Below are 24,052 nucleotides of genomic sequence, written 5' to 3' on the forward strand. Positions count from 1 at the left end.
GAGGACTCAGGTGTTATGTCTCTGTACCCTGTAAATTCACTGTCATATCCCACCCTTCAAACCGAAACATAGCCATGCAAACACAACTGCTTTACGGTAGAAACACGAATGGGACTGAGGTACCTAAGCAATCGACTTTTGTAAAAAGTCTCCTTCTGGTAAATATACTTTCAGATTGGTTTCATAAAAGTGTTATCAAAATCCGTAGTTTAGTTTTTAAATCAAAATAACTGGATTTTTTAAATAAAAAAAATATTTGACACGATTGAAGTCGGTTTTTAGTTGTAAAACACATTCTTATGACAGAGTAGTCCAGTTTCTTCAGGGTCGGCAACGCGCGCGTAATACCCCTGGTATTGCAGGCGTTCATAGGCTACGGTAACCGCTTACCATCAGGTGGGCCGTATGCTCGTTTGCCGCCTCAGTGGTATAAAAAAATTTTTTTTGGAAAAATTTCTTGTTATATGTAGAAGTCCTGTTCAAATAAAAAAAAATAAAAACATAAAAACATAACACTCATGGACTTTTTTGAATAATTGTGTAATAAAAATATATACATGTGTAATAGATATAATTGCTAATTGATATAATCTTATCATTTACAAATTCAAGGATATTATAGGCAGTCGCACAGTTGACCGGTTGATTGGACGCAGCGTACAGTAGCAGCCGGCTCGGGCGTCGAATGCACGGCTAGGGTTGCCACCGTTGTTTTATAAACATCATTAACATATTAGCAGTGGACATAAGCCGGGGAATCTTATGTTCAGCAGAGAACAGGGACAAAGGGAGGTTTTGCCAGTAGTTGCCACGCTTGGCAGGCGGATTAGCAACCGCAGTTAGGCTTTGGAGATGTTTTAAGAGGGACGCTGCTGCCCATCCCTCGCTCTCCCTTAGTCGCCGCTTACGACACGCTTGGCAAAGGAAGGCGTGGCCTTTTCTGTACAGGGATCACACGGGTAATCTTATATTTTTTATTTAATGGGTGAAAATGGTATGGTAACCCCGCCTGCGCTAACGGGATACGCCGGTGGAGCACCAGTGAAGGGTGATAGATGAGAATGAAAACAGGCCAGTTAGTCCGTCATGATGAATTCATCAGGAATTAACCATGATAGTTTCCAGAGGGAACCGCGAGGAGGTCGACCTGGTTGGATATATTGCTAGCAATGGGATTCTCAATCTCCATTACTAACAATCCTTTTCCCCCCGGTAATCTTATATTATGAGATTACCCGTGTGATCCCTTTTAACAAAGTATTGATTTTTAAACTAATTTGACATTATTCTGTATAAATTTAATAGAATAGAAGAAGCAAAATACTGGGTCAACTTATACAACATGACAATTTTTTAAAGAGCCTAGCAGAATGTAAAATAAAGGGCAAAAGAGGAAAAGAAAGACCGAGGAATAACTACATGGGACAGATAAAGGAAACACTAGGTGTCATGTCGTATAGGGAGGTCAAGGATGTGGCCTGGGATAGAACTGGCTGGAAGAAGATGCATGAATCATTTGCACCGACAAGAGGAAACTCTTAAATGAAAAGAGAGATTCGTATTATATCAATGGAATAAACTACTTAATTTGTTTTTTTTTTTCTAGGTTTTTTTTTCTATGTAGATCGTCAAGTGACATTTGACTGTAATTTCGGGAGTGAGAATTATTTGTCAGTTTTGATAGACTTGATAAAAATATACTTTATTTTTATTTCGTCTTTCAACAATGAGTATAAATATTTTATTTGTCTAATTAAAAGGTGACAACCCTATTGTGTGAATACGTAATAATCCTGTAGACTGTCATACCATATTATTCGTATGATAAGGGGTGATAAGGTCTGTGAGCATAGCACGTGAAGTGCCAAATAAACTATTTAACTTATCACCTTTATTAGCACGCTGTATGAACTCTTTCTACCATCGTACGGCTCGCCATCGACAGGGAGTTCACTTTTATACCCTACAGTGTCTCCAGATACAGACAGATGTCTCCAACGAATACTCAGGAATGAGCTCCCTGACGAGGTCCTTTCAAGAGACTACAGCATGGAGTTCTTCAAAAAAGAGGTAAAGAGATTTCCACAGGATTGGTAACGTAATGCCCCTGGTATTACAGGCGTTCATAGCATAACCGCTTACTGTCAGATGGGTCATATGCTTGTTTGCCACCTCAGCGGTACAAAAAAAGGAACTACCTAAATCTTTTTTATTTTTAAATTTTTTTTTTTATACAACTTAGAATGGCAAACAAGCTGACGGTCCACCTGATGGAAAATGGTAACCGTCGCCAGCCGACATGAGCAGTACCATGGACATAACATAGTATACTGTTTCGCCCATGATACCCCCCATGCGTTGCCATTCCTGAGAACTCAGGTGTTATTCCTCTGTACCCTGTAAATTCACGCCATATCCCATCCTTCAAACCGAAACACAGTCATGCAAACACAACTGCTTCACGGTTGAAACACGAATGGAACAGAGGTATCCAAGCAATCGACTTTTGTACAAAGTCTCCTTCTGGTTTAAAGAAACTAAGAAAAAAATAAACACAATTTTCCTATAAAATGATTGTTGCTTTTTCTACGATTCAATACAAAAAACATAATCACCATTCTAGGTACTTATTGAGTAGATAACATTAAAAAAAAAACTATCTTATCAACTTTATCAAGTGTGAAACGACTTTCAAGAACATATTAGCTCGGCAGACTCAGTGGCGGCACCTTTGTCTATACTTTCCCGCTGTACACTCATATTTCTAGACGCATAAGGTCTATATTCTAATGCAATTAATGTTATTTACAACGTGCAATATTATAATGCACCTTATTAGAATGTGGGAGAGGTATAATTTGAGTGCATTCAACCCGTTGACGTCAAGTCACGCCACTCGGCTGACGCAACGCATTGGCTGCACTTTGTGTAGGTTGATTATTCCTTGCGGTATTATTGTTTTTTTAAAGAAATCCTATACCTATCTTACACATGTACAGTATAAAGATAAGTATTTATAGGAGATATTGTAGCTGTCATAATAAACACTTGTGCCTAATTTTATAAATGAAAAAGGAAAATGTTATTTCTGTTATTTTTATCAACGATTTACTTTTAGTTGCCATTAAAAATAAATTGACGCTGCGATGTGATAAATATTTGGCTTTTGTTTCGTCAAATAATATTTAGGAGAGTGTTTATTTTTTTTTTAATAATTTAGGCATACGGCGTGTGCTGTCCACATCTTAGGCGCGCTATTCTCTATCTCACATTTGTTAATGAGTTCACATGAGTGTGAAAAGGATGTATGTATTACAACATAATAACCTTTATTCTCGAATAGTCCTTAATTTACACTGATTTATTCGAGTATAAATACAAAAATTACGATTCACAACACTATTTTAAAATCGTTCTTTTTAAAAAAACAATATAGATAAATCTATTGTGCGGGGGAAGCAATTCGGTTGTACCTAATGAGAGCTAACGGCCCTATAGCAATAGCGGTAGCAATATACCTTATCAGATCGACCTCCACGCGGTTCCCCTTTAAAATCATCGTGATTAATTTTTGTTCAATTCTTCACGATAAACCATTAGACCTGCTCCCATCTTCATCTATTATCCCTCAGTGGTGCCCCGTATACCGATACGTATACTCGTATGCCAGCGTATACCGATAGCGCAGACGGGGTTACCATTTCATTACCACCCCATAAAAAAACGTTATTGTGTGTCCAATGGAATGGTTACCAATGGAACGTTTAATGATGTATCAAGTCAGACTGATTCGGGTACGGAATCTAATAGCTTCTAAGTCCTCAATTATTTGAATATACTATGTACAGAGTACGGATATACGATATTCGGATACACTTGCTTTATTTAAATATTAGTAAAGTCTTTAGCGTAAGTTTTTATATTTCTGTTTTATAGTTTCATTTATTTTAGTTAATTTTAAACTTTTGCGTTGTGTACACATATTTTAACGATAAAAAAACTTAATTGTATTTATTTTTCTTTTTTTTTACTTAACGAACAATTGAGTATAAGACTGAACAACGATTATTAGCTTAAAACACTTGCCCAAATCAAATCCTAGTTCGAGACTTCTAACACGAACTAGGACTTGATTCTTTTAAATTTCAAAATGCTCGAATACCAAAATGAACGGAAAATGCCGATTCGAAACAACACTAGTCACGCTCGCAGCACGCTGGCGTCGTTGCCGCTCCACGCCGCTATCCTGCCTTCTCTCTCAGTCCTCAGTGAAGCGTGGCCACGCTACGCGGCTATACGTAAGCTTGGACTCACGCGCTCGCTCCGTCTGTCATCTACTTACACCGAACTGCGTACGAACCATGACCGAGCAGACGCAGTATTCAATACTGAGGATAAGCGACGAGAAGACATTGGAACTCATTGATCTATATCGGAAAGAACAATGCTTATGGAACACGTCCATACAAGATTACAGAAACAGAGAGAAGAGAGCTAAAGCAGCGGCACGGATAGCCAAGAAGTTGAACATTGAGAATTTCGAGGCGCGCCACGTGATGATCAAGTTTAAGAACTTGAGGAACTCTTATTGTCAGGAATTGAAGAAGATAGCGAATAGTTTAATTAACAGTTCCGGAGAAGAAACCGATGCATATAAACCGACAGTGATATGGTTCAACAAAATGGACTCGTTCATAAGGCCACATTTGCAGTTCAAGCATGTTCCTAGTCAAGCTAAGTTGGTGAGCACCTAACTGTTTGTTACATTATTTTTTATACAACTTAGAATGGCAAACAAGCTGACGGCCCACCTGATGGAAAGTTGCAACCGTCACCGTTGTAGACATGAGCAGTAGCATGGACATAACAGAGTATACCGTTTCGCCCATGGTACCCTCCATGTGTTACCCTCCATTTGTTAAGGCTCAAGTGTTATTCCTCTGTACCCTGTAAATTCATAGCCATTTCCCATCCTTCAAACTGAAACACAGCCATGCAAAAACAACTGCTTCACGCAAATGACTTTTGTACAAAGTCTCCCTCTAGTGGTGTTTATGTAAGGATAAGGCAGTCAAGCGTATGACCTGCCTGATAGTAAGAGAATCTTTAAGATGGAGTGGCGGTCCTCCACCGTGCGTTTTTCAAGGCACTTTCTTCCACGCACAACCACTCTTTGGAATCAACTTCCAGCAGCAGTATTACCGAACCGATACGACAACATAACCTTCAAGAAAAGAGTATATTCCTTTTCAAAAGGCCGGCAGCACACCTGCAATGCCGTTGGTGTTGTGGGTGATCATGGGCGGCGGTAGTCACTTACCACCAGGTGAGCCGCATGCTTGTTTGCCCCCTGTGTTTAAAAAAAAAACATAGAAATACTTATTATCAGTATAAGCTGGTGAAGTATTAGTAAGTGAAGATAGGAGAAGATGAAGTTAGTTCAGCTTCCATATCGTGACGACGTTGTCAAGAGGAGTGAGGATGGATGGTCGACCTGACAGGGTATACTATTGGCAAGGGGGGTTATTTATTACAAATAATCCCTTCCCCCGATGATAAGCAGTCACGCAGTTCAGTAATACATGTAACATCAGAGGAATCGAAAGCGCATTCAACTACTTGTTTTTTTTAATGGGTGATAATGGAATGGTAACCCCGCTTGCGCGGGGGGAAAGGGATTGTTAGTAATGAGGACTAATAGCCTCATTAGCAATATACCCTCTCAGGTCGAGCTCCACGCAGTTCCCCCTGGAAACCATTATGGTTAATTCTTGTCGAATTCATCATGGTGGGTCAACTGACCTGCATTCATTCTCACGTATCATCTCCCACTGGTGCCCCGTCGGTGTATACCGTTCGCGCGGGTGGTTACCATTTCATTATCATCTATTAAAAAAAAGTACACCCATATCTATATTTGTTACCTACTAGAATATAAATATATTTAGATAGATAGATAGATAAACACTTTATTTGAGCCATTTATGACACACGTAAATTAACAAATGAGTTTATACAATCAGATTATTTACACTTTTTTAAATATAATACAAAAGATAAAATACGAAAATATATTTTCACCATGTATGTCGCAGCATTTACACTAGCGATCCGCCCCGGCTTCGCACGGGTGGATAGAATTTTCAAAAATAATATATAGCCTAGATTACTGACTGATAAAGTAGCTTTCTAAAAGTGACAGAATTTTTAAAACCTCTTGTGTAGTTTCTGCGTAGGGAGAGGGAGACTGTACAAAAGTCGATTGCTTGGGTACCTCTGTCCCATTCGTGTTTCAACCGTGAAGCAGTTGTGTTTGCATGGCTGTATTTCGGTTTGAAGGGTGGGATATGGCGTGAATTTACTGGGTACAGAGGAATAACACCTGAGTCCTCAGGAATGGCAACGCATGGGGGGTGTATCATGGGCGAAACAGTATACTCTGTTATGTCCACGGTACTGCTCATGTCTATAGGCGACGGATACCACTTTCCATCAGGTGGGCCGTCAGCTTGTTTGCCATTCTAAGTTGTATAAAAAAAAATCCATCACAAACAAACAGTAAAATCTTTCCTCTGTACAATATTAATATAGGTTTGCACAATACATAGGTAAGTCTTGTATAATTTTACATAAAACCGATTTAATTGTTGTTTGCGACTTTCTTTATATGGAATTTTAATAATGACATACGACATGAGTCATTTTACTGTCGTGTCGTAAATGTCGCAATTTAAAAATAAGTACCACTGTATTTTTATTTTATACCACGCCAAAGAAGCATACAGCCCGTCTGATGGTAAACACATTACTGTAGCCTATGGACGCCTGCAACACTAGATATGGGGGGAAAGGGATTGTTAGCAATGGAGACTGAGAATCCCATTTCTAGCAATATACCCAACCAGGTCGACCTCCTCGCGGTTCCCCCTGGAAACTCTCATGATTTATTCCTGATGAATTCATCATGATGGGCTAACTGGCGTGTTTTCATTCTCACCTATCACCCTTCACTGGTGTTCCGCCAGCGTATCCCGTTAGCGCGGGAAGGGTTACCATACCATTTTCACCCATAAAAAAAAAACACTAGAGGTGTCACGCGCACGTTATTGACCCTGAACAAACCGTAATACACTGGGGGGAGAAGGGATTGTTAGTAATGGGGATTAGCAACCTCATTGCTAGCAATAAACCCTATCAGGTCGACCTCCACGCGGTTCCCCCTGGAAACCATCATGATTGATTCGTTGTTGAATTTGTCAGGATGGGCTAACTGACCTGCTTCATTCTCACTTGTCATCCCTTACTGGTGCCCCGCCGGTGTATACCAATAGCACAGGCGGGGTTACCATTCCATTATCGTCCATTAAAAAAAACCTTAACACACTCTTTTTGAAAATAACTCATATTGTAGTCTCTAAGAAAAACTTCGGCAGAGGCCTCGTTCAAACCTTTGCGTTCGCGGGAGAATATTTCTTTGAAACTGCACTGTACGGGTCCATTTGGGTTCGAGCGTATGAGGATGGATTTCCTGTCGACCGCGAGCGGTACGATGATAAAAGGGGCTTAACACGGGGAAAGGGATTGTTAGTAATGGAGACTGAGAATCCCATTGCTAGCAATATACCTAACCAGGTCGACCTCCTCGCGGTTCCACCTGGAAACTATCATGGTTAATTCCTGATGAATTCATCATGATGGGCTAACTGGCCTGTTTTCATTCTCATCTATCACACTTCACTGGTGCTCCACCAGCGTATCCCGTTAGGGCAGGCGGGGTTACCATACCATTTTCACCCATCAAAAAAAAAGGGGCTTAACAGAACGCAAAACCGCAAGTCATAGCTAGTTAGTTAAATTAATTTGAAATCGTATTTTCTTCAACACTGCACATTAACCTTGACTTCACAGTACATGACTCATAACTTAACATAACATTTACATAACGTATTAACATATACGTTTTTCAGGTAATAAACAATGGTGTGGTGAAGAGGGAAACGGAAACAGTCGATGATTCCGACGATTCAATATGGTCCAAAAATGTAACAGCGGATTTATTATCTGTACCCGGGTCCAGTCAAGACGACACAGGTAGCGAGAACGACTCCGAATCGTCAGCAGGCAAAGCTGTGAAAAGAGCTCGGGATTGGTCTGTGGCATCGTCGAAGAGGCTTCGAATGGAAGAAAATGAGCTACTTACTGATTCTATGGAAACAAAAGTGGGTGAAGACTGCTTTGATAGTTTCGGTAAATATATAGCAGCCCTTCTGCGGACGCTGCCTCAGAAGAAAGCCATAGTTCTGCAACCACAAATTGTCAGTTTGATCGCGTCTGCCGTTCTGAATAATGGTGACGCTCAATGAATTTTATTTAGTATTTAAGTTTTTATAAAGACTTACATTAATAAGTACTCATACTTCCCTTTGTATTTTTTATGCAACTTAGAATGGCAAACAAGCTGACGGGCCACCTGATAGAAAGTGCTAACCGTCGCCTATAGACATGAGCAGTACCATGGACATAACAGAGTATACTGTTTTGCCTACGATAACCCCATGCGTTGCCATTCCTGAGTACTCAGGTGTTATTCCTCTGTACCCAGTAAATTCACGCCATATCCCACCCTTCAAACCGAAACACAGCCATGCAAACACAACTGCTTTACGGTTCAAACACGAACGGGACAGAGGTATCCAAGCAAACGACTTTTGTACAAAGTCTCCCTCTGGTAAAAAACAAAATTGTATACTTGTACAGTGTACTTGCAAAACACGTGTGCACTATAGCGTGTATGATTTTTAAATGACTTCAAAAAACGGCGGTCCTCAAATCTTTCTTGTTTTTTGTATGTTTACCAATCACTCGAAGACGCCTGAACTGATTTGGAGAAACCTTTCTTTTATTTGTAAGGATTTACTTTCAAATTGGTATTGTAGTATTGAAATTTTTCAAAATCGATTTGGAAGTTTAGTTTTTCATTTTAATTCTTTTTTTCATTGTAAATCTAAACAACTGGATTTTCAAAATAAAAATATTTATTTTTGTCATGTAATGTTTGAAAATGAAGTTTCTGGTACACTAATCTTAAATTACATGTGTTTTATTATGATTGCACTGAAATTTGATACTTAAGTAATTAATATGAAGGTAAATTTTTAAAGTCTGCTTATTCCATAGATAAGTGTATTTAAGTTTTTAAGTTACAATTAAGTTTTAATATTTAAACGACATTCCAATAATGATCTTGATATTGTTTGTTTGTATTCACTGTAGATAAATGTACATTTTTGATGCTATATTCACGCAGCGTCCCTTATGGGCTGGGCAGATACGATTGAATATTATGTTTAAAATACAATATTATGTGTATATAAAATATAATATAATATTATATATTAAATTGTTATTATTGTATATTAAATCTTTTAATGTATTCAGTATGATTTATTTAAAATAAAGTTAATTAGCATGCTGTGTTTCCCCTAAAATGATTATACACTATGTATGAATAGATGTTTTTATACAACTTAGAATGACAAACAAGCTGACAGCTCACCTGATGGAAAGTGGTAACCGTCACCTATAGACATGAGCAGTACTATGGACATAACAGAGTATACTGTTTCGCCCACGATACCCCCCATGCGTTGCAATTCCTGAGGACTCGGGTGTTATTACTCTGTACCCTGTAAATTCACTGCCTGTCTCACCCTTCAAACTGAAACACAACCATGTAAACAACTGCTTCACGGTTGAAACACGAATGGGACAGAGGTGCCCAAGCAGACCACTTTTGTAGTCTCCCTCTGGTAATGTATAGTAATGTTAGATAGTAATCTTAATAATAAATCTTATCATTGTAACAATTTCTGGGAGACCAAATAAAGATAGAATAAAATTAAAAATAAAAAAAAAAACTATTATAAAACTGCAGTTTATGGTAAGGCTTTGTTTCAGCCATTTGGCTTCTAAACAAAACCTTGCAACGATAGTGAAATGTAGCTTTAATTTTATAAATAAACAAGGAAAGTTAAATAGGTTACTTAATTCAACTGATAAAAACGTAATGCGATGCCAAGTTTTGCCTACGTGACATTCGGCAGCGCGTGCACGGGTGAGATGCAACATACGGGCAGTTTGTAGGTGCGAGGAGGACAGACGCGGGTTGAAAGACCGATACGTGGGGGTAACAACTGCAGCTAGTTTTACCTGCGAGTGTTAAGGATGGTAAAATAATGATAACCATTTGAAACGGTTGATAATCATTTAAAACAAACATTATAAAAATATGTAGTTATTGAAATAAATATATAAAATATATTTTTAATAAAAACAAGCCATGTTCCCTTATAATATAGTGGAGTTTAGCTTGTAACATATTCAATAATAAAAATATATAAGCGTGAATTTACAGGGTACAGAGGAATAACACCTGAGTCCTCAGGAATGGCAACGCATGGGGGGTATCATGGGCGAAACAGTATACTCTATTATGTCCGTGGTACTGCTCATATCTATAGGCGACGGTTACCACTTTCCATCAGGTGAGCCGTCAGCTTGTTTGCCATTCCTCGCCGTCAACCTCGCCTGTGCTATCGGTATACGCTGGCAAGGCACCAGTGAGGGATAATAGGTGACGATAAAAGCAGGTCAGTTAACCCATCGTGACGAAGTCCACTAGAATTAAATACAATGATATCCAGAGGGAGCCGCATGGAGGTCGACCTGATGATATTGCTGGCAATGGGTCAGTTAGTCTCTATTACTAACAATCCCTTTCTCCCCGACATATTGCGTCGGGGAGAAAGGGAGCGTCATTAATGTACCGTATTTTGGCTATGACCACCCGAATGCATTTAGTTTATTTACTTATATGTTTTTATGCAACTTATAATGGGAAACAAGCTGACGGAAGCTAAGCCACCTAACTTAAAGTGACAATCGTCATGATCAGCGTCACTGACATCCCAGAATACATGTGATTTTAATTTCTGTGGTTAAAATTTATTGGTCAATTTTTGTTTTGGCCAAATCGCCACCAATTGCTCAGATTCCTTTATTAAATATACCACTCGAAAGAGAAAAAATAAAATAAAACAACTCTATTGGTGAAAATCTATAAGTGGCTTCATTTTATAGTTATTTTTTATGTAAATAAGCGTAAATTTTTTTTTCAATGAGTAATAATGGAATGGTAACCCCACCCGCGCTATCGATATACACCGGTGGATCACCAGTGAAGGATGTTAGATGAGGATGAAGCAGATCAGTTAGCCCACCGTGACGAATTCAACAAGAATTGTTCACGATGGTTTCCAGGGGGAACCACGTGGAGGTCGACCTGATATTGGCATATTGCTAGCAATATGGAACTCCATTGCTAACAATCCCTTTCCCCCCGATAAGCGTCAGGTATCCTGTTACAAGTAAATAAACAAATATCAACCAAAGTGGCCACAACACTTTAACCAAATTGACATTTTACCTTTCCAACTTTAATTTTATTTATTCAAATTTCAGATCTTTGTAGATTTGGGAGTGTTTATAGTTCCGTACCAATGTCAAGTTAGTCATACGGCCTTCAATCAGCTATTGATAAACACTCGTGCTAATGTAAACATGATAAAAATACTATTAACAATAATAAACTGGTTTCATTACTAACAAACAGAGGGAGGCTTTGTACAAAAGTCGATTGCTTGGGCACCTCTGTCCCATTCGTGTTTCTACCGTGAAGCAGTTGTGTTTGCATGGCTGTGTTTCGGTTTGAAGGGTGGGATATGGCGTGGATTTACTGGGTACAGAGGAATAACACTTGAGTCCTCAGGAATGGCAACGCATGGTGGGTATCATGAGTGTAACAGTATACTCTGCTATGTCCATGGTACTGCTCATGTCTATAGGCGACGGTTACCACTTTCCATCAGCTTGTTTGCCATTCTAAGTTGTATAAAAAAGAGTGTTGAAGATATACGTAATACTCCAATATAATTAAAGATTGCGTCCCACAAATAAAAAAACCGGTTCCAATTGTGGCAAAACGAGTTAGTTATTCCAATTTAAGAACTAAAGTATTAATCCGGTTTTGATAAAATTTCTCAGGGACTATTCTATTAGATCTTGTCGGATAAAAAAACAAACCCCGGGATACAAGCTAGGCCTCTTAGACATAAATGCCTTTAAATAGATACATATTTTCGTGCAGTCTCGGTATTTTTTTTTTTTATGCAACTTAGAATGACAATCAAGCTGACGGTCCACCTGATGGAAAGTGGTAACCGTCGCCTATAGACATGAACAGTGTCATGGACATAACAGAGTATACTGTTTCGTCCATGATACCGTTGCTATTCCGGAGGACTCAGGTGTTATTACTCTGTACCCTCTAAATTCACTGCCATATCCCACCCTTCAAACCGAAACAGAGCCATGCAAACACAACTGCTTCATGGTTGAAACACGTATGGAACAGAGGTGCCCAAGCAATCGACTTTTGTACAAAGTCTCCCTCTGGTAGATTACAATAGTACAAAATTCAGTAAACAACATGTTCTATGCTACTAAAATAGGGTATCTTCAAATTAAATTACAATTTTGTCTCAAACAAATATGCTATTCGGTAAAAAAAATGGTCACGTTATACTCGTATCGTGTTTTTAAAGTCGTTTAAAAATTCCACTGCACGCCTCTCGAAGCACAAACGCATGGCTTTGTTTTCGAGACGTTATCCCGCATCTTTTGTCGTCGTAATACACAACTTTTGAAGATAATTTAAGTCTCGGATACCAGAGATGCGTACATTTGTACTGGCACACGTACGTCTCGTGGGCCTATGCCTGTTTACAGTTCAGCTTTGCTTTCACGAAGTTTGTACTGTGTACAACTTTAGCTGAACAATTATTGTCATTAAAAAATATATGCTGAATGCCAGTTGTATAAAGCGCTTTTTAGTCGACATCAGAAAGGGCGAGATTCTCAATTCGATTGTATTTTTTTGTTTGTTACCTCATAACCCCATCAGTTTTAAATTGATTTTGATATTTCTTATCTGAAACGATATACTTACAAATTGGATTCATAGAAAATTTATCAAAATGTTATATTTATTTCTTTTTTAACGTTTGTTATCTCGTATCTCCATCAGTTGTAAACCTATTTAGAAAATTCTTTCTTTATCTGAAAGGAAATACTTATAGATTAGTTTCATACAAATTTTATCAAAAAGGCTTCAGTGGTTTATTTTTTAAAATGGTTCAACCACAATGAAGTCAGTTTTTCAGTTCTAAATTGATTTTGATGTTTCTTATCTGAAACGATATACTTACCAATTTGGGGCTCATAGAAAATTTATCAAAATATTATATTTATTTCTTTTTTAACGTTTGTTATCTCGTATCTCCGTCAGTTGTAAACCTATTCAGAAAATTCTTTTTTTTTATCTGAAAGGAAATACTTATAGATTAGTTTCATACAAATTTTATCAAAAAGGCTTCAGTGGTTTATTTATTAAAATGGTTCAGCCACAATGAAGTCAGTTTTTTAGGGGACAATCTTATTGTAGAATTAAAAGTCTAAAATGCTTCATTTGAAAAATAGAGTAGGGATTTAGTAGTATAGATCCTGATTCTACATTTATCAGGAGGTTGTCTAGGCCTGAGTAATATGAATACCGATCCGATATCTATATATCGGATTCCTCTGGACATTTATGGCGAGAGAAAGGTCATCACTCATTCCGATATCGCCCGACATCGGTAGGATATCTATCTTTGAATATGTTACCAGAGATATCTTACCAGAATATTTTACCAGAGGGAGACTTGGTACAAAAGTCGATTGCTTGGGTACCTCTGTCGCATTCGTGTTTTAACCGTGAAGCAGTTGTGTTTGCATGGGTGTGTTTCGGTTTGAAAGGTGGGATATGGCGTGAATTTACTGGGTACAGAGGAATAACACCTGAGTCCTCAGGAATGGCAACGCATGGGGAGTATCATGGGCGAAACAGTATATTCTGTTATGGTCATAGTATGTCTATATGCGACGGTTAAAAGTCAGTTATCCAATATAATTTTTTTGGATAACATACTTTTAACATATTCGTTACTGGAACAGTGTATAGATATTGCCATATATTTTTTATACAACTTAGAATAGCAAACAAGCTGACGGCCCACCTGATGGAAAGTAGTAACCGTCGCCTATAGACATGAGCAGTACCATGGACATAACAGAGTATACTGTTTCGCCCATGATACCCCGCATGCGTTGCCATTCCTGAGGACTCAGGTGTTATTCCTCTGTACCCAGTAAATTCACGCCAACCTACTCTTTAAAAGTCGATTAAAAATATTTCATAATGAGTGTCACCGTAAGGTTACCGGTATTATTTACCGAGTTATTGTTATTTTATTAGTTGCTTAGTTGTCATGTAGAATAATAAATATTTACAACCTATTGGATCAATATTTATCATTGTGTATGTAAATTAATTAATTAATATTCATTATGCCTTGAACTTGACATGGGTTTATTTACTGATATATTTTATTTTTAGATAAATAGATACTCTTTATTGTTTCCTCCAAAAGATTACAATAGTAAACTTATTATAAATATAAACAATTACAAGAAATAAACACAGTGAGAAAACAATGGGCGACCTTATCGCTAAAAGCAATCTCTTCCAGGCAACCTTTGGATGGAGAGGAGTAATTATAAAAAGTTTGTAATGTAAATGTAAATCCTTATTTAACATTATTTATGTGAAAGTATTCATCTGTGAGTTGCCATTTGGTCCCTGCATAGACTGGACCACCCTTTCCTTTCTCGTAGACGTCGAAAGATGCGACTTAGGGAACTTAATAGTTGAACACAGGCAACAGCGTCCCTATTAAAACAGCACCAAAATCGAACAGCGATTGCCAACTCGCCTGCCAAGCGTGGCAACTACTGACAAAACCCTCCTTATGGTGGAGGCCTGTGCTCAGCAGTGGACAGTTAACGACTGATGGGATGATGTGAAAGTAAAATATTTTTGTTACCTTTTAGTGACTTAATCATTATAAAATTTGACCTACACCTTGAACCTGGGATGGAGGACAATATAAACTACATTTTAGACATACAATTGCATTTTCACCTAAAAAAAAAAGAATCCTTAGAGGCCTACGTTCAATAACATACTGAAATAATAATACCAGAGGGAGACTTTGTACAAAAGTCGATTGCTTGGGTACCTCTGTCCCATTCGTGTTTCAACCGTGAAGCAGTTGTGTTTGCATGGCTGTGTTTCGGTTTGAAGGGTGGGATATGGCGTGAATTTACTGGGTACAGAGGAATAACACCTGAGTCCTCAGGAATGGCAACGCATGGGGGGTATCATGGGCGAAACAGTATACTCTGTTATGTCCATGGTACTGCTCATGTCTATAGGCGACGGTTACCACTTTCCATCAGGTGGGCCGTCAGCTTGTTTGCCATTCTATGTTCCATAAAAAAAAAAAAAAAAAAAAAAAAAAAAAAAAAAAAAAAAAAAAAATCAATCTGGACGAGTGGCGGTATGCCACCGTACATTGTTCAAGGCACTATCTTCCACACACAACCACTCTTTGGAATCAACTTCCAGCAGCAGTATTTCCGAACCGATACGACAACATAACCTTCAAGAAAAGAGTATATTCCTTTTCAAAAGGCCGGCAGCACACCTGCAATGCCGTTGGTGTTGCGAGTGATCATGGGCGGCGGTAGTCACTTGCCATAGGGTGAGCCGCATGCTCGTTTGCCCCCCTGTGTTGTAAAAAAAATAATAATAAAGATTGAAAACTAACAAACTTCGTTCAGTCAACGTGAAGGTTAACTATAACAGCTAATTAAAATAATGTGTACGTGATTAGTTTATATTTGTACTGTAGATTAGACTGTTGGTTTTTTCTTCTTAACATGACGCAATGTGTCAACTACATTGCTTTATCTGATACACTATTTTGTACATTACACCTTTATCGTGACTATATCGAGAAAAATAACAAGCAATCATATTTTATTACTCTAGTCAGTTATTGTGTACAAATAAGTCTTGATAATTATTTATGCGAGTTATTTATGTACATACTCGTATATTAAGATGCAAATGTATGTACATCCATTTTGGTAGGCATGTTGGTTTTTCTAAATTTATGTGAAACTTAACTTGAATGTCTTCGTGACCACGCATGCACACTCACACACACGTTTACACGCACGCACGCATGCACGCACGCACGCACGCGCAGGCGCGCACACACACACACACACACACGCACGCACGCACGCACGCACGCACGCACGCACGCACGCACGCACTCACGCACGCACGCACGCACTCACGCACGCACGCACGCACGCACGCACGCACGCACGCACGCACGCACGCACGCACGCACGCACGCACGCACGCACGCACTGAAATAAATAACTAAATTCCCTTATATTTCATTTTTACTTTTCGTTAATATTAATATAGTAACAAACACAGTCAGTGATGCACACACAGTAGATCTCAATACGCGATTGATCAATCACTCACAAATGAAATTCCGAATGTTTTAATGTAAAAACAAGGAAATCCGTCACTTCTTATATTTCCATCCCATTAGTTCGGACCAATCCGGATAAAGAAAATACGGCAAGAGCAACTTTTAATAAACGATGCGTAATCTAATTTGTTATTCACATTAATAGAAATTAAGTAAATATCTCTGGTTTGTTCTCTTGGGAAATTATGTATTTGATTAAATTCATTTATTCATTAGGTTACAAATAAAATTAATTTTATACATTGTGTAAAGAAATATTTACATAATTATTCTTATGGTTGTTTCTTGTAGCCGAGAGACGGCTATAGGTTCGCGCCTGTTACGTACTTAATGTTTTTGGATTAAAATACATTTGGCGAAATATGACCATGTCGAATATTACATTCACCATAACGGCAGTAGTCTATGAATGAATTTAATGGTCCCTCCTAAAACATCACCACAGCCTAACTGCGGTTGCCAACCAGGTGGGTTGCCAAGCGTGGCAACTACTGCCAAAACTCTCTTCTGGAGAAGGCTTATGCTCAGCAGTAGACAGTTAACAGATAATATAATCCTGATAAACTTTCATGTTGATTTTATAAACCATGTTCTTATAAATTTTGCCTTAAATATCAAACAGTCGTTATACTTGATGAAACAAGCTCACTAAACGTAAATACTTTTAGAGGCACTTTCGATTTCTCCTGCATGAATACACTTACAGACGGATATCTATTAAAACCTGATGACGTTTCTACAATCGAGGTCAGAGGTAGACTCGGGTTATCACGACTACAAGACGTCGTGTTAAATGACATCAATTAATTTATCACTTTCGATAAGGGGTCGGGTGGTGAGCAGACGCGACGCGGCGACAAATATTGCCCGCACAATATTTGCACAGGACGGATACAACGGTATGGTGCCCGCAAACCTATTTTGCAGCTGGTAATTGCTTTGTGATCTATCAAACCAGAGGACCAAGTCTTGTAGCATTGAGTTTCGTAAGATGCTGACGTAATTTAAACTTCGTAACCATGTGTTCTTCTGGATAGATGAAAGAACTTTTTTCAACTATCCCTAAAACCTAATTGTCGTTCCTAACCTAATTACCATTGTAAGGTGGTTTCTCATTAGAAGTAGATACTAACTAGCCTATTACTACATTAGTTTGGGCTTTTGGTTTGTTTAGTTTCTTTCTTAGATTTTAATTTCTGGATTTTATTGGATAGTAGATTGTGCTACATTACTTTTAGTGACTTCTTATGATGACCAGAAGATAGAATAGATTGTTGACATATCACCAGATATCTTTCTTGTATTAAAAAGACATTAAGCTATATCTATATAATTGACAACAATAGATTCAGCCATCAGACAATATGTCATGTCACGTCTTAATAAAAAAGCAATTTAAGACTCTTTCTTGCTAGAAACAGGTAAGACAGTTGTTCTCTATTGCACAAAACCGGTACCAGTTTCAGGAACTTCTAAACGTGTATCGGGATAATCAATCTGGTTATATATTTTCGATTTTATAAAAATTTTAAATGATATTTTCATTAATTTTAAATCGATTTCGACCAATCTTTTTTATAATCAATTAGGTTTACTCCCGTCTTTGTCTAACTCTAAATTCTGTCACCATGAATATCGCTATTGTTTAAAGTATAAAATCTACCTGTAAACACACTGAATCTAATGTGTCTACTAAACATCTCGTCATTTAGATTACTGGTAAACATTAATATTTATTTATTACGACTGACGTTGTTTTTTCCTGTGAGTAAAATTTTCTTCTGTTATATTCGGGTACAATTTAGAAAGTTACTAAAACTCAATTATAAGTATGTCTGTTTCCTTTTTAGCTCCCTTTATTTTCTTTCTGTGTGTTCGTCACGTCCCATCACGTACACTCGCTGTAAACACTCGGCGGAGATTACTCTGTTTGTTGGGATTTGGTCACTGTAATCCATGGATTTGGGGGAAACAATAAATTGCATTTGACAAATGTAATCTGTAAACAAGACATATTGATTGCTTCACTGTCAGGGTTTGACAAGCGAGGATCTACTTAATAAAACACAAAAGGTGACTGACTGACTTATTTGTCGACGAAAAAACTATATTATTGGACGCAGTATGGGATTTTCCATATAAGTTTCCTATACAAATTATTGAGGACTAAACAAAATATATGTTTTGTTCTAAAATATTACGGTTTATTTTTATACCATAAACATGAATTATTAGAATTAATATTATAAAATGTTTTTATACAACTTAGAATGGCAAACAGCCGACGGCCCATCTGATGGAAAGTGGTAATCGTCGCCTATAGACATGAGCAGTACCATGGACATAACAGAGTATACTGTTTCACCGATGATACCCCTCCATGCGTTGCCATTTCTGAGGACTCAGATGTTATTCCTCTGTACCCTGTAAATTCACGCCATATTCCACCCTTCAAACCGAAACACAGCCATGCAAACACAACTGCTTGAGGACAGAGGTACCCAAGCAATCGACTTTTGTACAAAGTCTCCCTCTGGTAAATCCAGCTGTTATGACTAATGTTAGTAAAAGTAAAGTGAAAAGTAGACTTTTGTTTGCCATTATCTATAAAATTGCAACCATTTTTGACGTGTTTTGGACAGTCTTAGCCAAACTATTGAAAAGCCCAATCCAAATTAAAATTAATGTTGGGTGTTCATTTAAAAACGTTTTCATTGCTCAATATAATATTATAATCTATTACAAATTTGTTTTCAACTTCGTAATTGTCAATATTTTTTGTTTTTCTACATGCTCTATCTTGTTATCTTCAAAAAATTTGTCATGTTTAGGTATACAGATTATAATGGGATTAGCTACCTCTCCTTTATTGTACCTATTTGTATTTATCATGTATTTAATGTTTACAAACAGATTATTATTAACGAAAGTTATTACTCAGAGTAAGACAAATGAATGTCATTTATCCTCGTCACATTTCTTTTTCGATTTAGAATTCATAATTTCATACAATGATACATTTTAAAATTACACAATAAAAATTATTTATGCTCTACAAAAAAAAAAAATTGATTTAAAAACTAAGCCACTACACCAATTTTGATATAATTTCTATGGGACCAGTCTGAAAGTATATCCTTTGCGAAAAAAAAAAGAATTTTCCAAATTAGTTAACAACTGAGAGAGTTATAAGATAACAAACATAAAAATATATAACGGAATTGATAACCTTCTTAAGTTTGAAGTCGGTGGAGAAAACACTGACAAATTCAATCATCAAGAGAAGTCATTGTGCCACAAAAAAAAATAGCGGCAAGAACCGTAGCAAAACTAGTATGAGACTAATACAGAGATAAATTTGATTGTTTGAAAAACTAAAATCATTAAAGTCTGTTGTAAATTAGTGGATACGTTGTTAAGACTGTATAGAAGTGTTATGTAATATACCAGTACATACATGTAGATCTAAAGATTTTTTCCTGCAAAAGAACAGCAACTTCGAACGTGACAAAAATTTATACAACTGTTTCTAGATACATTTATGTTAATTTCAAAACAACGATGTCTACAAATACATAGATAGATAGACACTCTTTATTGTTTCCTCCAAAAGATTACAATGGTGAACTTATTATAGATACAAACAATTAAAGAAATGATCACAGTGAGAAAACAATGGGCGACCTAAATACGTACTCATCTGACACGCCTATCTCCAATTAGGGTGGGCAGAAATGTAACAAAATTTATATAGGATCAACACAGAAGTAAATCCTAATGTTTCTAAAATAAATTATATATATAACTTTTTAGAATTATTTAAAAAATCCCATAAAATACGAATTGGGAACCTTCTTATCATTTGAAGTTGTTCAAAGAATGAAAACTTAATTTACTAACACTATAAATAATCTAGATCCGTTAACGTTTGCCATTGAAATGCAGGAATCGTCTAATATGACACCCATAACACCACATAACATACCTGATAAAGTCAATGAAAGAAAAACAAAACAATTGATGTCCTAAGGACAGCTCGAGGTCGTTAGTTATCAGTGCCACTGAAAAACAAAGGAAATTAGATCTTACGACGCACGCGTTAGAAGACAAACGTGATAGAAAACACTTTAATATATTGATAGGTGCATTGTCTGAAACTTACGTAAGATCCTTATATAGCAATCAGACTGGCGTCGTTCCGTCTGTTGGACGCTACGACACCACAATACAAATGTGATACTTGTTGATCGTATTACTGATATGTAGGCAGAATTAAATACACTGGGTTGCTACTTAGACTACATGGTAATTTGCAATCTTGTAGACGTACCGTATAATATAGTATTAAATACAGATAGATATACGCCGTGTGATCCCGGCATAAAATGGGTTACCCCTTTCTTTCCGTGGGGGAAAAGGATTGTTAGCAATGAAGTTTGACAGCTCTATTGCTAGCAATAGACGCTATTAGGTCAACCTCCACGTAGTTCCCCCTGGAAACCATCATGATTAATTCTAGTGGAATTCATCACGATGGCCAAACTGACCTGCTTTCATGGCCACCTATCATCCTTCACTGTTGCCCTGCCAGGGTATACCGATAGCGCAGGCGGGGTTACTATTACAATATCACCCATTAAAAAAAACTGAAGTCTTAAAGTTGCATAACATTTGGACAATACGACATTTATCTTTCCGTGAACTTCTCCACTGTACAATAAATTTTCAATTTCCTTATTTTCGCAATACAATATACAAGTATATGGGTATATATCACATATTGTTGTTATATTAGATCCCTTATTCCATCGCTATTGTGCATTAACTCAAACAAACATTACTAATCGCTACAAATCACAAAACAAATAAAACTAGGACAAAGAAATGCATATGCAAAATGTTTAGATTGTTCAGCAAATATTTACTCTAGACAATCGCAAGATCTAGACAATATGACCTAGTAAGTTAGCGGGCTAGACGGAAAAAAAACTACCTAGTCACTTTTATATGAGTGGACTGACTGCATTCGTTTAGACACAGAAAGACCTTTGACAGAAAATCTTTCTAGTAATTACTTTTTGTGTTTAAATTTGTTTTCTTTTTTTTTTTTATTGTGACCACTTCGGTGCACGACTAATTGCTTATCTGATTTAGTGGTAAAGGAGAAACAAGGTTTAGGTCACTGATATAGCAAATGACTAGTTGAATTTTAAACCCAAGTGTTACCTGAAAGACAAAGTTTTTAACAATAAATCTATCCTTTCTTTCTCTTTGTAAAATATTTATCGTAGTGTATGATTCTGTTAAGTTTTCTACTATAATCTTTTGGAAAGAACAACAAACTATGCAATGCTCTCTGATGTATCTATTAATCTGTACAAATTATCTCAAGAAGAAACCCGATTTTCTTCTGAACACGATTTTTAGAGGATACTATTGCAACACTGGCCTAATAGTTTAATGCAGGATTCCATACTTATTTATTTATTTAAACTTTAATGCACAGTAAAATTCTATGTCCATTTGGCGGACTTAACACCGGACAGTGTTCTCTACCAGTTAACCATTGGTCAAACCGAGAAATAAGTTTAAATATATATATTTTCATATTAAGCATTTCTTTTCTTGGACTCGTGAATGGGACTTTATTTATGGTGGTTTGTATTTGTGTGTAATGTACTTATAACTTAATAGTTTTCTGTAACCACAAAAGTATAAAATGTATTCATGATGCAAGCAATAACCATGGTGGAAATGGGAGTCTCTGGGCTTTAATGTGTTGAATGAAGGTCTAACATAAATAAAATAAAACAATGTCACATGACTCATTTACGAACATAGTAGGCAGCTAGAATATAAGGTAACAAATATAGAATGTAGTAGGTAGTTGCTATAGTAGTTATAGGTGTAGATGGAAAAATAATAATAATGCAGAAAAAAACCATTGTAGTCACAAGAATAATCCCTATCAATTTGTCTTAAGGAAAAATAATCTATAAATTACTTGTCAATCGTTAATGATATAGTCATAAATCTGATGCAATTATTTCAGTGTATGAGTAAAATGGCCTGACCTAACTGACACACGGAGCTGGCGGTTAGCACAGTTACTTAAAAATGATGTAATATTTATGAAATGGCAGTAAGAATGGAGGATAAAAAATGGTCAACCATTTTATACGCGATTACCTGTCTTTAACGTGTCACCACTATTTTTTATTCCCAGGAAGTCATAAGAAGCAGCTAAGACAACCAAGCAGAGTACACCGACGTTAAAGGAAGAACTCGAAAAACTTTATCATGAATAATTCACTTCTTTGTTTGATATTAGATACAGTTCTTATATTTACAGAAGTTTCTCCTTGACTGAGCTCTATCTCGGCTTCATCCGCGCTTACAAGGTATGTTTTGGGGTGATTTTTGATGAAATTCTATTGGACTCCAATATATCGAATTGACGTCAGATGGATGTAACTTATGTTTGAAGTTTTCCCAGTTTTCTTTCGTCAACAATATCTATTGTGAATTGATTATTCAGTTACTTTCTGTTTTTACAATCATGTATTCAATTACAAAATCTTACTTTAAAATATACATATTAATCTAAATACTGTAGATAATAGTAACTTGCTAATGAATGCAGATAGATATAATTAAAATGGCCTGCGTGATTTAAATTATAGGTTGTGATCTAATGCCAAGACTGCGTGGCAACGCCTGCAATAACTGCACACAAATTACACGGCTGCAATGAAAAAAAAACCAAACGCAGAGTGACGTCACATGGCGTGATCTTGGATCTGCTCTAATGCACCACTACGACTTCACCAAGGAACCATCGGGAATCTAACACGAGTCGAATTACATTGACGCTTCCTTACAAGCTGTATCTAGTTAATTAAAGACTTGACCAGTAATCGTTGCTACAATCTTAAATAATTACTGAATACATTTGAATGAATGAACATTTGTAGCGAGCAAGTTTGTTGCGACTTTTTCAGATCTGTTAACGAGTACTGAATCAAATAAAATTGCTTTAATTACCATCGCCTACTAAAAATATATAGCTGTGGTACATTACCGCAGACAACTGGCAATGTAGAATGAGCTGGTGGAATTGTTACAGTGTAGAAACCTCGAACAGTTACTTAATGAGGGTCGACGAGTCGTGTATCGTGCACCGAGGCACGTAGACTGGTTCTAGATTGATCGGTGCTAATAAAAAGTTGAGGAAAATTTATTGAAGAAAACACACATGCGTGTGGATTCTGCTAACGCCTCGTGTCTCCATGCGCTTTATTTTTTTTTCTTGTTTCTAGCATAATTGCTGTGATGCGTATAATTATATCAAGTTTGTTAATGTTCCGTGTCTCAGTAAGTTAAATTAGAACTGTTTAAGGTCATTCTGTAGACTGTCTATAAATTTTTGTTGTCTGGAATTAAAAGGACCTGGCTAAAATTAATGCCAAATTTTAAGA

General features: G+C 36.9%; 1 protein-coding gene and 1 long non-coding RNA gene across 2 annotated transcripts; both read left to right on the forward strand.

The window, feature by feature from the left end:
* The first annotated feature begins 3,198 nt into the window (after positions 1-3,198).
* LOC113522199 (uncharacterized) lies at positions 3,199-9,433 on the forward strand. The gene is made up of 2 exons (XM_052895186.1): positions 3,199-4,742; positions 7,968-9,433. The coding sequence occupies exons 1-2, from the start codon at positions 4,167-4,169 to the stop codon at positions 8,361-8,363; spliced, it is 972 nt and encodes a 323-aa protein (XP_052751146.1). The 5' UTR covers positions 3,199-4,166; the 3' UTR covers positions 8,364-9,433.
* Positions 9,434-21,678: 12,245 nt separating this feature from the next.
* On the forward strand, positions 21,679-24,052 carry LOC128200756 (uncharacterized). The gene is made up of 2 exons (XR_008252861.1): positions 21,679-22,975; positions 23,258-24,052. It is a non-coding gene; the product is annotated as an uncharacterized LOC128200756 (long non-coding RNA).

The sequence above is a fragment of the Galleria mellonella genome, unplaced genomic scaffold, assembly GCF_026898425.1.
Source record: "Galleria mellonella isolate WM207_F2 unplaced genomic scaffold, CSIRO_AGI_GalMel_v1 utg266, whole genome shotgun sequence".
NCBI lineage: Eukaryota > Metazoa > Arthropoda > Insecta > Lepidoptera > Pyralidae > Galleria > Galleria mellonella.